The sequence below is a fragment of the Gymnoscopelus microlampas genome, assembly GCF_963454915.1.
Source record: "Gymnoscopelus microlampas genome assembly, chromosome: 9".
Classification (NCBI taxonomy): Eukaryota; Metazoa; Chordata; class Actinopteri; order Myctophiformes; family Myctophidae; genus Gymnoscopelus; species Gymnoscopelus microlampas.
In genome coordinates, this window is record NC_139946.1 from 20,687,927 (window position 1) to 20,699,716 (window position 11,790).

Here is an 11,790-nt window from a genome sequence, read left to right on the forward strand (position 1 = left end):
AAGTATTATTATTATTATTATTATTATTATTATTATTATTATTATATTGTTCATTCATTAATCATTGAGCTAGTAAGTGAATGGAACGGGACCTGTGTTGCCAGATTTCGCGAGAGAAATAAGCAACCAGGTATATGAAAACAAGCCCAAAAGAAGTGGCTTTGTGACATTGGCTACTTGAAAAAAATAGCCGATCTACAAGCTCACGTGAGCTTGTACATAGGCTATTTAAAAAAAAACTCTTGCAATAAAATAAACAATATTTGGATTTTTTTTTAAACATTCTAACAACACAAATGCTCCCTGGCACAGACAATATTCATGACAATATTTGAGAACCACTGGTTTATTTTTATTTTTTTTGGAAACAAGCCTAAATAAGCAATAACACTTTATAAATAAGCCACACAAAAAACGCAACCCGTCGCAAATACCAATTTTACAAGCAACTTAACAGAAAAAGCCAGAAAAAGTTCTGCCCAAAGTCGCTTATAATAAGCCGACATGGCAACGCTGATTCTCTCCCAGAAACGGTCTTATCAACACAACATGTTTATATTTTTTATTGTGTGCTGTCATGCTTGTTTGAACACGGGTAGAGAGCCTAAATGTGTTTGTTTCATTGTATTTAAGATATTCGATATAAATTCTTTTTTTTTTAATGCCAGATTTAGCTAATACTGCCGTAAACGTCCCATTCAAACTGCTAGCCTAGCCACTTAGCCGATGCTCTGCTCTGAGACTCTGAGCACAACAGATGTTTATATTTTTATTGTGTGCTGTCATGCTTGTTTGAGCACAGAAGCATATGTGTTAGAGATTATACAAGTTAGATATAGATAGAAGAGAGGTGGAAGATAATGTACATCGTCTACACATTGCTGCTTGCTGAACGAGCAGGACTACAGAGTGTTGTACAAGGACGTACTAGCGTGACCAGATAGATAGTAGAGAGATGGAAGATCATGTACACAGTGTCTACACTTGCTGCTTGCTGAGAACAACGAGCACAGGACTACAGAGTGATGTACCAGGATGTACCAGCGCGACCACAAAGATAGTAGAGAGATGGAAGATCATGTACACCATCTACACTTGCTGCATGCTCACTACAGAGTGATGTACGGATGTACCAGCGCGACCAAACAAGCTAAGGCTTATGGCGGCCAAAGTGGGCGGAGTTAACGGCGTGACGAAACTGTGACATCGCTACGCCCTTTCCCTATAGAAATACTCTGTTACAAGTAAAAGTCCAGAATTCAAAATGTACTTGAGTAAAGGTACAAAAGTATTGCCATCAAAATGTACATAAAGTACCAAAAGTAAAAGTACTAAAATATTTGAAAATAGCCGATCTACAATTAAGCTCACATGCGACGTGTTGTGAGCTTGTAGATCTGCTATTTTCAAATAGCCTATGTATAAAATAGGGCTAAAGTGGTTAATGTATGTTTCATGATATCATAATTTATATCTGAAAAGTAACTAAAGTTTTCAAATAAATGTAGTGTAGTAAAAGTACAATATTTGCCTCTGAAATGTAGTGGAGTAGAAGTAAAAGCACTGGAAATTGGAAATACTCAAGTAAAGTACAAATATCTAAAAATGTTACTTAAGTACAGTACTTAAGTAAATGTACTTAGTTACTTTCCACCACTGTACCCTTGTTGTTTTCCTCAGATGTTGTCAGTCACGCCACAACCTGAACCTCCATTTGTTGAGATGAATTCCCCCGCAAAGTGTGAGGAGCGCTTTAAAAATGTGCGTCACAGCACACACAGCTGAACACACAACGGTCGGAAGTACGTTGATGTTGTTGCCTTCAAAATAAATTCGTAGGGCACAAAACGAATCTTGATTGATTGATTGATTGAATACTGTATTAACAGTTGCCAGCAAAGAGTACAGTACGCTATTATTGTTTCCATAGGAGGCGAGCGGAAACAATTATCGCATACAGTACAGCGTTGGTTCTCAAAGTGGGGTCCGGGGACCCCCAGGGGTACTTGAGGGAGTTACGGGGGGTCCCCAGCTAAATGATGGATAGTGAACCAAATGGACCCATACGGGGCTGTAACTCTGAGAGTTAAATTAACATTGATTTTACAATATGAATTGGGGTCCCAGAGATAGAGATGCCAATAAATGGGGTCCGTAGCCTAATGCATGTCAAACTGGGGGTCCTTGAAATTAAAATGGTTGAGAATCACCGCTATAGAGCCGTAAAAATCTTCTCTTGTGGGGGTCCCTGCTTATCATTTCAAATGGGGGTCCATTTGTACACTCTCAGAAAATGAACACTGATGATGATACAGTGTAGATTGGGACCCCCAAGAAATCAAAATGGTTGTGTCCCTGGCATATCTTTTCAAGTGGGGGTCCCTGGGCTAATATTTGTCAATTTGGGGGTCCTTGACGCAAAAAAGTTTGAAAACCACCGGGTTAGAACTCTATCGGTTTTATTCTGAAGTCAGAAACCGGAACTCACTGTAGAGTTTGCGAATGCCCTAACGCTGGTTCCTGTTCATTGTTGCAGGCAGCTTGTTGTGTGTCGCGCGGCGGTAGAACTAGAGGTACCCTAACACGTCTCTACACCATCCACAAACATGTTGGTTTTCTCTCGTGCTTGACGACCAGCGGCATCTATTTGCTTGGAATCGTGCGTTTTTACATCACTTGAGTGTTTTTGATCCACCCTCGTGTTATTATTAGTAGATTAAAAACAAACCGTACCGCTGTTGGACAAGCTAGCTAGTTTAGCTAGCTAGCTACCTTGCTAGCTTGCTTTGCTAACAATCAGCAGCAGCACCAGCTCAGCTCAGCTCGCCAAGATGAGTGTCCACACCAACGTGATCCAGGTGACCAACGTGTCCCCCAGCACCACCTCGGAGCAGATGAGGACTCTGTTCGGGTTCCTGGGGAACATCGAGGAGCTCAAGTTGTTTCCTCCAGAGTGAGTAACTGATGTTTCTTTGCAGCCCCAGGCTTTAAACACAGGCCCTGTGTTGTATGTAATCAGGAGGAGGAGGAGGGAGGCCTGGCGCGGTCAACTCGCCCCCGGCGGCTGGAAGGAACAGATCTACAACTTTAGCTTGTAGACCTGTTATTTTTCAGCAAGCGACAACTGCACAATAGGCTTGTTTGATGTTAGTGAGACTACTCTAGGATAGATTATGCCACTATGTGATAACTAGTCCCGTTTGGAACCTCACTCTCCACCTCCACGCTCCGGAGCTATCGTGGACAGTGAGGTTCCAGACTGTGATAATGTGATAGTATACTATAAATTGTAGCTAATTTAATGTCTCCCTAAATCTATGCCGGGGAGATGCTAACTATAGAGAGGAGATGATCCCATTTTTTTCAACCTGATTTAGAAATCCTCATACTAGCCTTGGATCAAGATGGTCATATAATATGACTTGTCCCTATCCTCATACATGCATTCACTGTAACGTTACTGATGGAATGTAAAGTCGATTTGCTGATGCTAAAATGCAATGATCCTCCTCCAGACCCTAGCCTAGTAGTTTAGAAGCTAAGCCACTGACCTGAAGTGAAACGCCATATTAAAGTTCCTTGTAGCAGAAGCTAATGTGATTGAATTGTCTGTGCTTTGTCGTTTTTCACTCTTCAAATTACACCTGGCGTCGGTACAGGTAGGAAATGTACGACACACTGTCCATTTCTGTCCCCAGGTAGAGATTAGAATGTTATCTGCAAGATTTTTACTAGGGAGACAACAAACCCAACAACATTTGAGTTCCACTTCAGAGAGAAGGCATGTCGGAAACCCTTTGTTTGTATTCTTTGCACAACATGTTTGTATTTTCTTCCAGTGACTCTCCCTTGCCTGTGACTTCACGTGTCTGTTTTGTAAAGTTCCATGAGTCCGAGTCAGTGGGTGTGTCCCAGCATCTGACCAACACTGTCTTCGTGGACAGGGCCCTGATTGTCGTCCCGTTTGCTGAAGGTGGGTTTCTGTTTTCATTTTTGCCTCTCTTCCTTCTACTGTGTAGGAAAGGTGCAGCACAATGTGTAGACACATTTTGATAGGGCTACTACAGACACTGCCACTTGTGAATTAGTCTCACTGATCAAAGTTGAATGCAAATCTATCAAAGCTTCACATTGCTTGATAGTTGTAGGGATGTAATGGGGGAAATGTATGTGTTCCCATGTCATACAATTTAGCCTTTTTTGTAAACCTCTCTCTCTGTGATTTGTGTTGTGGTTTTCGTAGTGGACAAGGCATTTGCAGAGAGCCCCTTCCTTGCTGGCTGAAATGGTCCTCTGCTGCCGCCAGGAGATTAGAAAAATTAATCGCACCCAGGCTCGCAAGCCCCTTCTCACTGTTGTTATGCCGTAAAATATTAACTCTCTTTTCTCTCTCTCTCTTTGTTCAAGGCATCTTTTCATTAAAAGATTAGCCACACAATAACCTATAAAAAAGATGCAGGAATCTGGAATGAAGAAGTTTTGAAAACGAACTATTGGTTCCAAATTTGACTTGCTTAAATCAGTGGGTATGTAAGAAAATTGCAAAAGCATGTAAGTTAGATGAACTGATTGGTTATGCATGCTAGAATAGATGTGGAAGTCATTGCCAGCAGATGCTCTGGAAAGTTATCAGCAGCATACACTTTAGCTATTGATGATATCCACTCATGCTAAGCTCTCTTTTCATTTTTAGCCACAACAAATTCACCCTAGCCATATATTAACATTGTACACAGATTCAGTGCGTTTCTGTTCCCAAATTTGCGCTAACATATCAGAGGTAGAAGTAGTATTAAAAGCCTCTGCTTGATGTTGCAGTGAATTATGCTTTTTATTGCTCCTCTCCACACATAACTCTCAAAGGGTTGAGTGAATTTGACATTTAACGGTGGTGTTTCTTTTTGTTGTTGTGTTTTACAGTTCTTTTTCCTGGTTCAGCCAGCCCTATATACCAGGCCCTGCTGAAAATGCCACCAACAGTTTTGTCTTCTGCAGCCTTATCCTGTTTCTCAAGTGTTGTCTGTTGTGTACGAGTGTATGGTTGTTAATGTTTGTTTGTGTTGTGTGTATGTATGTGTGTGTGTGTCTCTCTCTCTCTCTCCATGGAAATATAAATTGTTAGATTTGAAATTAGACTATTTTCAGATTGCTCAACCATGGATCATCATCTCCATAAGATTTTCCCTTTTCATTTGTACTGTTCTGTGTTTTATTTCTCAGCATTGGCCACATTGTTCACGATTCTATCAAGGCTTTTGCTGGCAATAGCCCTTACTTGATATGATCTCTTCAATGCTATGTATCCTTGATTTTGTTTCCTGTTTGTAGCAAGTTACTGTTGCCCCCTAATGTAACCGTGCTATAACATGGATAGCACTACTATATTGTGGCTAATGTAAGTGCTGTGGTGAGCTCCTACAAATGTAGCCCCCGGCAAAAGCCCAGAAATGGGAATTTACTTTTTCTGTATGGTAATGGTAAGTGATGCACCATAAGTGATTTAAATGTACCCTACTTGTCTACTCCCAAATTATGAACTTTGTTTTTTGTATCTCGATGTTTTTTGTGTGCTTTATAGCGAAGCAGCCGACGCGAGTCGCTTGTTCATAAAACATCTAATGAAAGTTGAGAGCACACCCCACTGGACAACCGGCTGTGCTTGCTTACGTTTGGTTCATGACTTAAAAAACAAGTACAGGTGATAAAATCTTGGCAGTGTGTATTGTGACTTATGAAAATCATAGCTGCTACTTTCTGAAATTATTACTATTTTGGAAGAAGGAGAAAAAAAGGTTAGGGAGCAACATTTACAGACAAGACAAAAAGTGGAATGTATTTTCTTTTGTTGCATCTCTCTTTTTCTCTCTGGTGGTAAGAGTAGTTAAACTCAGGTGGCCTGTCTGTACAGTAAGTCTTGTCTGAGTGTTGTGTATAAGGGTTTTAGATATGAACTGATTATTTGTTCTCTTTCTCCAGGAGTTATTCCTGATGAGACTAAAGCTCTGTCGCTGCTAGCTCCAGCCAATGCTGTGGCAGGAATGATGCCAGGTGGAGGCCTTCTTCCAACGCCAAATCCTATGGCATCGGTGAGTGTTTTCTTGACTGTCTACTACTTAAGCCTTATGTACTTTGTTGCACAACGAATGGCTAAAATAGTCAATTAACAAGCTCACAACATTTGCATCATGACATGTTGTGAGCTTGGGGTCGTGTCCCTATTTTGGGTTATGAGCATTGAATGCCTTTACCACTACCTTTCCATTATAAATTAACGACAAAGCAGTGCTAGCCCTTTACTTTCTTTGCTCACTGGCCTTAGCGTGGACAGTTAACCTTTGCCTTCATTCAATCAAGAATCTTATAAGTGACTGCCTGATGTTCCAGATGGGAGGGACGCCTTTTGGAGGTCCCAACATGGAACAAATGGCTGCCATGGGAATGCAAGGACATAACATGAACCCCCAGGTAAGGACTTTAATTAAATGCATTCACTAGAGTATGTATTTGTTAAATCTTGTTTCAAATCAAAAATATATCGGTAATCGACACATCTCTCCTCAGGCATTTTCAGCCGACTTCCTGAAGCTCATGCAATCCATGGATCCATCCATGAAGTAAGAAAACCAGTTCTCCAGTATTTGAAGAACAGAACTCTTTGCATAAGGAGATAGACTGCACTCAAGCTATCTGTGATTGAATAATTGTATCCATTGATGTCCTTGCAGGTTGAATCCCATGGCAGGTGGACTAAACATGAACCCAGGAATAAAAGCTGATTCTTCGAACAAGGAGATTGAGGAGGCCATGAAGAGAGTCCGTGAGGCGCAGTCACTCATCTCTGCAGCTATTGAACCAGGGAGTAAGTACACCCTGTTTTTTTTGCTGGTGTATTGATTTGCTGAACCAAGCATGAGTTATCCAAATTGGACATCTGTCTGTTCTGCTGGTTAGGGAGACAACTTGTCCATCCTGTGTTGATATATCCTTGATATTATATCCAATAGAGCACCGAAGTCTGACGTCATTTACACATCCTAGGTTTGTCTACCTGGTTCGCGGTTTTCCACCCCCATTCTGAATCCCCATAGACGTATTTAATATCGCGTCAAATAAGAACTGTGTTCCAAAAATAAACAAATGACCCTGGTGGTTTTACTCTTATGGATATGAAGCATCAACTGACGGTGAGAAAACGCTAATGTTACTTCCGCCGAATTAGTTAAATTTTCGCCAGAAACCGACTGTATCAAATATAAGTGACTGACTATCATAAACGATACAGAACCTCCTCCCTGACAATATCGCCGAGACAGTTTGTTTATTTTTGGACTACAATTCTTATGAGACGATTCTATGATGACCCAATGTTATTCTCCATAGCGAAATTACTTTACGAACCTGGGGATGAACGAGTGACGTCAGGACTTCTGTACTCTATTGTATATCTTACTTTTTTACATTTCTTTGCAGACAAGAAGGATGATAAGCGCAAACATTCCCGCTCCCGGTCCAGGTCGAGGCGCAGGAGGTCCAGGTCTCGCTCCAAACACAGGTAAACAAGTTTAAATGTTAGTTTAAATGTACAGAACACGCTGCAACACAATCTTGTTCTTAGCACTGGAGGTTTAAATTATTTTGGTTATTTAATTCAGAGCAGGAGAGCCATTGTTTAGATGTGTATTCAGTAGTCTCTTAGCAACAAGAGCCACAAGCAAGCAATTTGTCCAAGCATCTACTCACTTTAACCCTGGCATGGTTAAGTGGTTAACATTGCTAGCTAGGTAGGTATTCGTTAAATAAAGAGGTGCCCACGGGATTATGGGAGGTGACGATGGCTGACAGACAGGTCAAATCTTTTGCCTAACAACAGCAGTGAAAGGAATAATGTATGCAAGATTCTGGTGTGAGCAACCTGTACATGAATATTCAGTAAAGTGGCCTTTTGAAAATAGAGTGGCTAATAAAAGAGTTGAACACAGGGTGCTAAGTGCTGCTCACTGGGAAGTGCTTTCTCTTGGCTAACGACATCAACAATGCGAGGAATGTCGTCCACAAATGTCTGGAGGGAACACAATGTGTGAAAATGTGGTCACGGTGCTATGTCTAATGGGCATTGAATATCAGTAGGGTTGAATATCAGTTCCATATCGGTATGCAGCCTATGTGTCCAGAATTCTTTGCCCACTTTTCAACCTGGCGTCCTTATTTTGGGCACGTCATTGTACCCGAAAAAGTTCAAAAGTTTTCTTCTACAAGCTCAAGTCGCATTGCGAATACATGGTGAGCTTGTAGATCTGCTTTGATCAGATTTTTTTTGAATAGGGCTTCCTAAGTGGTTAAATAAAGTAATCCCCATCATAGATCAAAGTTATTGGTGTACATTTTTATTATTATTTATATAAGTTAAAAAAAAACAAATTATTAATTAGAACATGCATTGCCTGCACTTGTTAACAAAATATTGTCAAAACATCTGTAATCGGTGGTCTAGGACCTTCCCAAAGTTGGGATCAGCTTGACTTACTTACTTATCCTTGTGTGTACAGGCGGTCAAAGAGCAGGTCCCGCCGAAGGTCCCACTCCAGGAGCAGGAGAAGGTCCAAGAGCCCGCGGGGGGGAGGGAGGAGGAGGTCTCACTCCAGAGAGAGACCCCGCCGCAGCAGATCCAGGTCAGTGACCCTTCCTCCGTTGTCCTGCTTCTAGCAGTGAAACCATTACTTGACACAATTCAGCGATTTCAAGATGTTTGTATGCCTGGGTTTAAATAACTTATGCATTATGCTGTATGTCTGTATAATCTGATGGCCAGTCATCATTTTTGTCATTTTTAGACATGGAAACATATTTAGCTGACCACATGTTTTCCAACACCTGCTACTATTGCACATAACTTATACCTAAGCATCTCCACTGGAGCAGTAAATTGCCTTTGCCTCAGTGTGATCTCAAATGCAGCTTATTCATTTACTGTAAACATTTTCCCACAGCCATTTTGGGGGGAGGGGGGTTTGATGAGTACTTTTCTGCTCACAAACCCGTCCATATAACTATTAGGCGACAGCACTTGAGATACTGTGTTTTACTTTCCCATGCTCATCTCTTCTACTGTGTAGGGACAGGCGGAAGGAGGAGAAGTCAAAGAAACGCTCGAAAACACCCCCCAAGAGTTACAGCAGTGCCCGGAGGTCTCGAAGCATCAGCCGGTAAAACGCTGTCTTAATGATTAATGCACAATACCCCACGGAAGCCACGAAAATACATCACGTTTGTCAAAAGGGTTGTCGGAGTATAAATTCGCACAAAGTGATAGATAAATGTAAAGTAACTAAGTACTTTTACATTTTAATGCATTTAGAGTATTTTATAGGGTGGTAAAACATTACCACCGCTGTGTAAATGTGATCATGTCATGACTGGAAAAAAGAGGAAACGTGACTAATCACAATGTGTTTTCTCATTTTTTAAATGCGCTCTAAACAGGAGACGCAGGCGAAGCCGCACTGCATCGCGCTCCCCGAAGAGGAAGCCGTCCAGATCTCCCTCTCCTAGACGGTGAGAACAGGACACTCACCTCCTTCCTTTATAGTTCCCAGGAATAGAAGGGAGACATGTTTGTTGTACATTACCTTATTTTACTCAACTCTATTGAATTCTATAATTAATTATTCTTAATGGAGGTTGGGTTTTTATTATAAAAACAGCAATGTGTTAAGAACAAGTAAATAATAACGCAAGGAAAGCCATTAAGTTGATTCTAATCGTTTTTCTTCACATCTAAAGTCACAAGAAGGAGAAGAAGAAGGACAAGGAGAGAGAGAAAGAACGCGATAGAGACAGGAAGGAGGACAGGGACCGCAGCAGGGATGAACGAGAACGCTCCACCAGTAAGAAGAAGAAAGAGAAGGAGAGAGACCGCGACCGCAAGTCTGACAGCGAGAAAGGAGACGTGAAGGTCGGTTGGTTTTTATTTTCACCGATTTTGTCCTGTTATTTTCCACTGTTTTACGGAGTGCCGTTTAGTCTGCACATTTATTCCTTCATATATTGTAGTATTCTTGACGTTAATTGTGATGACGTGAGCACATTTATTCCTTCATATATTGTAGTATTCTTGACGTTAATTGTGATGACGTGAGCTTGTGACTAAATAACTACATTGGAACAGTTTTGGACATACAAGTTTTCGTCCATCAGCGACGACATCTGCAGTTACCAACACTAACCATCTAATCTGTCGCTGTAGGTGACCAGGGACTATGATGAAGAGGAGCAGGGCTATGACAGCGAAAAGGAGCGAGCGGCGGAGGAGGAGGACGACGACGAGCAGAAGAGCGACTCTGGGGACTCTGCCTCGTCCGCGCAAAACCAGGACGAGTCGGAGAGGCCTGAGGTAGACATCCCCAAGAAGTCTAAGCTGAACGGTTCAGACGACCACCACCAAGAGGACATGGAGATGAGCGACTGACTGACAACGAATACATAGTACTCAACACAAGCTACACTGTCCTTTTGTCGTTTTTAAGATTTAACGTTAGGCTACATCAGTGGTTCTCACCAAAACGTTTTAATTTCAAAGACCCCCATAACTCTGAGAGAGTACCAATGGAATTTGGTTCCGTTTGTACTCTCTCAGAGTTGACCTGTAAGGGTCCATTTGGAACCCCCTCAAGGAACCCTGAGGGTCCCTGGACCCCACTTTGAGAACCATTGGGCTACATGCTTCCTGTAGTGCCTGGTCCCAGAAAGTCAGAATTTAAAATTGTGAATGATTTGTAGTCTTAACTGAAGGAGGGGGGTGTACAGTATTCTTTTTTGCATTTTAAACTTTCTATCCCTGTCTTTCCCCCTCTGTTTCTCATAAGCCTGAGTTCTACTTAGTTGTGTGTGGGTAATGTGCACCAAAAATTGCCGATCTACAAGCTGTCAGCGTGTCACGCTGCAAGCTTGTAGGTGCTTACACAGGCGCACAACTAGGTGTAAATCAGGCATTACAGAGAAATGGCACTGTTTGGGGGATAGTCAAATTACCTCTGTATCGGACAGAGAATCTAGCAAGCATGTGTAGGAAAGGACAGTAAACATTTTTTTAAGGAAAAGGGGTTAACGAGTTAGGAGAGAAAAAAAAGAACATCTGGAAAAAACTGTTTTTCATGGTATTAAATTGTCCCATTGTTGTACTTTACATTGAAGAGCGTGTTGAATGTTTTCTTTGTAACAACCGGTTTCCTTTGAATATTTTAGTCATCCTGACATTAGAAGTTTGTTGTTCTGCCTTTGAAATGGTGTATATTATATTTTAAGCATTTCAGCGGCCAGGTTTTGGATCCAAATTGTACATTCAGACTGTTAACTACATAACGCCTAATTTATACTTTGTCACACGATGGTGTCGCTCGCTGAAAATAATGTGATACTGTCATGCAACATAGCATAATGGGTTATCAATGAGCACCATTTTGCATTTGGTGCGGTTCAGCTTTTGTTTTTCTGGTTTCTGCTCTGTTTGGGGGCTTGTTGTTCAATTGGTATGGAACTGTAACCTTTTCATTTCAGTCCTGCTGTAACTCTCCAGCCCTTCTCATATTCCTGTAGATTGAATCAAGTGTTAGTGGATTACAACATGTTTTACAAAGGAAAGTCTATAATAAAATGGGTCAAATGAGCTTTGCTTTGTGTGATTGTTCTACACAATTCCACTGACTGACGACATTTAATTATGCCACAGATCATTCCGCTAGGCTAGGGCTTATCAATTATCATCACTGTAAATTGCACTCCAGCATTTTATCA

General features: G+C 41.3%; 1 protein-coding gene across 2 annotated transcripts; it reads left to right on the plus strand.

Moving 5' to 3' along the window:
- The first annotated feature begins 2,541 nt into the window (after nucleotides 1-2,541).
- Nucleotides 2,542-11,663, plus strand: LOC311052629 (uncharacterized protein). 2 transcript variants are annotated; one of them, XM_084067689.1, is made up of 12 exons: nucleotides 2,542-2,953; nucleotides 3,840-3,973; nucleotides 5,977-6,086; nucleotides 6,355-6,465; nucleotides 6,562-6,614; nucleotides 6,726-6,859; nucleotides 7,471-7,552; nucleotides 8,547-8,669; nucleotides 9,114-9,203; nucleotides 9,481-9,552; nucleotides 9,781-9,952; nucleotides 10,244-11,663. In XM_084067689.1, the coding sequence occupies exons 1-12, from the start codon at nucleotides 2,832-2,834 to the stop codon at nucleotides 10,463-10,465; spliced, it is 1,425 nt and encodes a 474-aa protein (XP_083923815.1). In that variant the 5' UTR covers nucleotides 2,542-2,831; the 3' UTR covers nucleotides 10,466-11,663. The 2 variants fall into 2 exon arrangements, with proteins under 2 accessions (XP_083923815.1, XP_083923816.1); XM_084067690.1 differs by having other exon boundaries at nucleotides 6,385-6,465.
- The last annotated feature ends 127 nt before the right edge of the window (nucleotides 11,664-11,790 follow it).

Bases quoted from the DNA above. Each gene is read 5' to 3' on its own strand.
- LOC311052629 (XM_084067689.1), top strand. From the start codon at position 2,832: ATGAGTGTCCACACCAACGTGATCCAGGTGACCAACGTGTCCCCCAGC. The intron at 6,860-7,470 runs GTAAGTACACCC...ATTTCTTTGCAG, and splicing joins TGCAGCTATTGAACCAGGGA to ACAAGAAGGATGATAAGCGC. The intron at 8,670-9,113 runs GTCAGTGACCCT...TCTACTGTGTAG, and splicing joins CCCCGCCGCAGCAGATCCAG to GGACAGGCGGAAGGAGGAGA.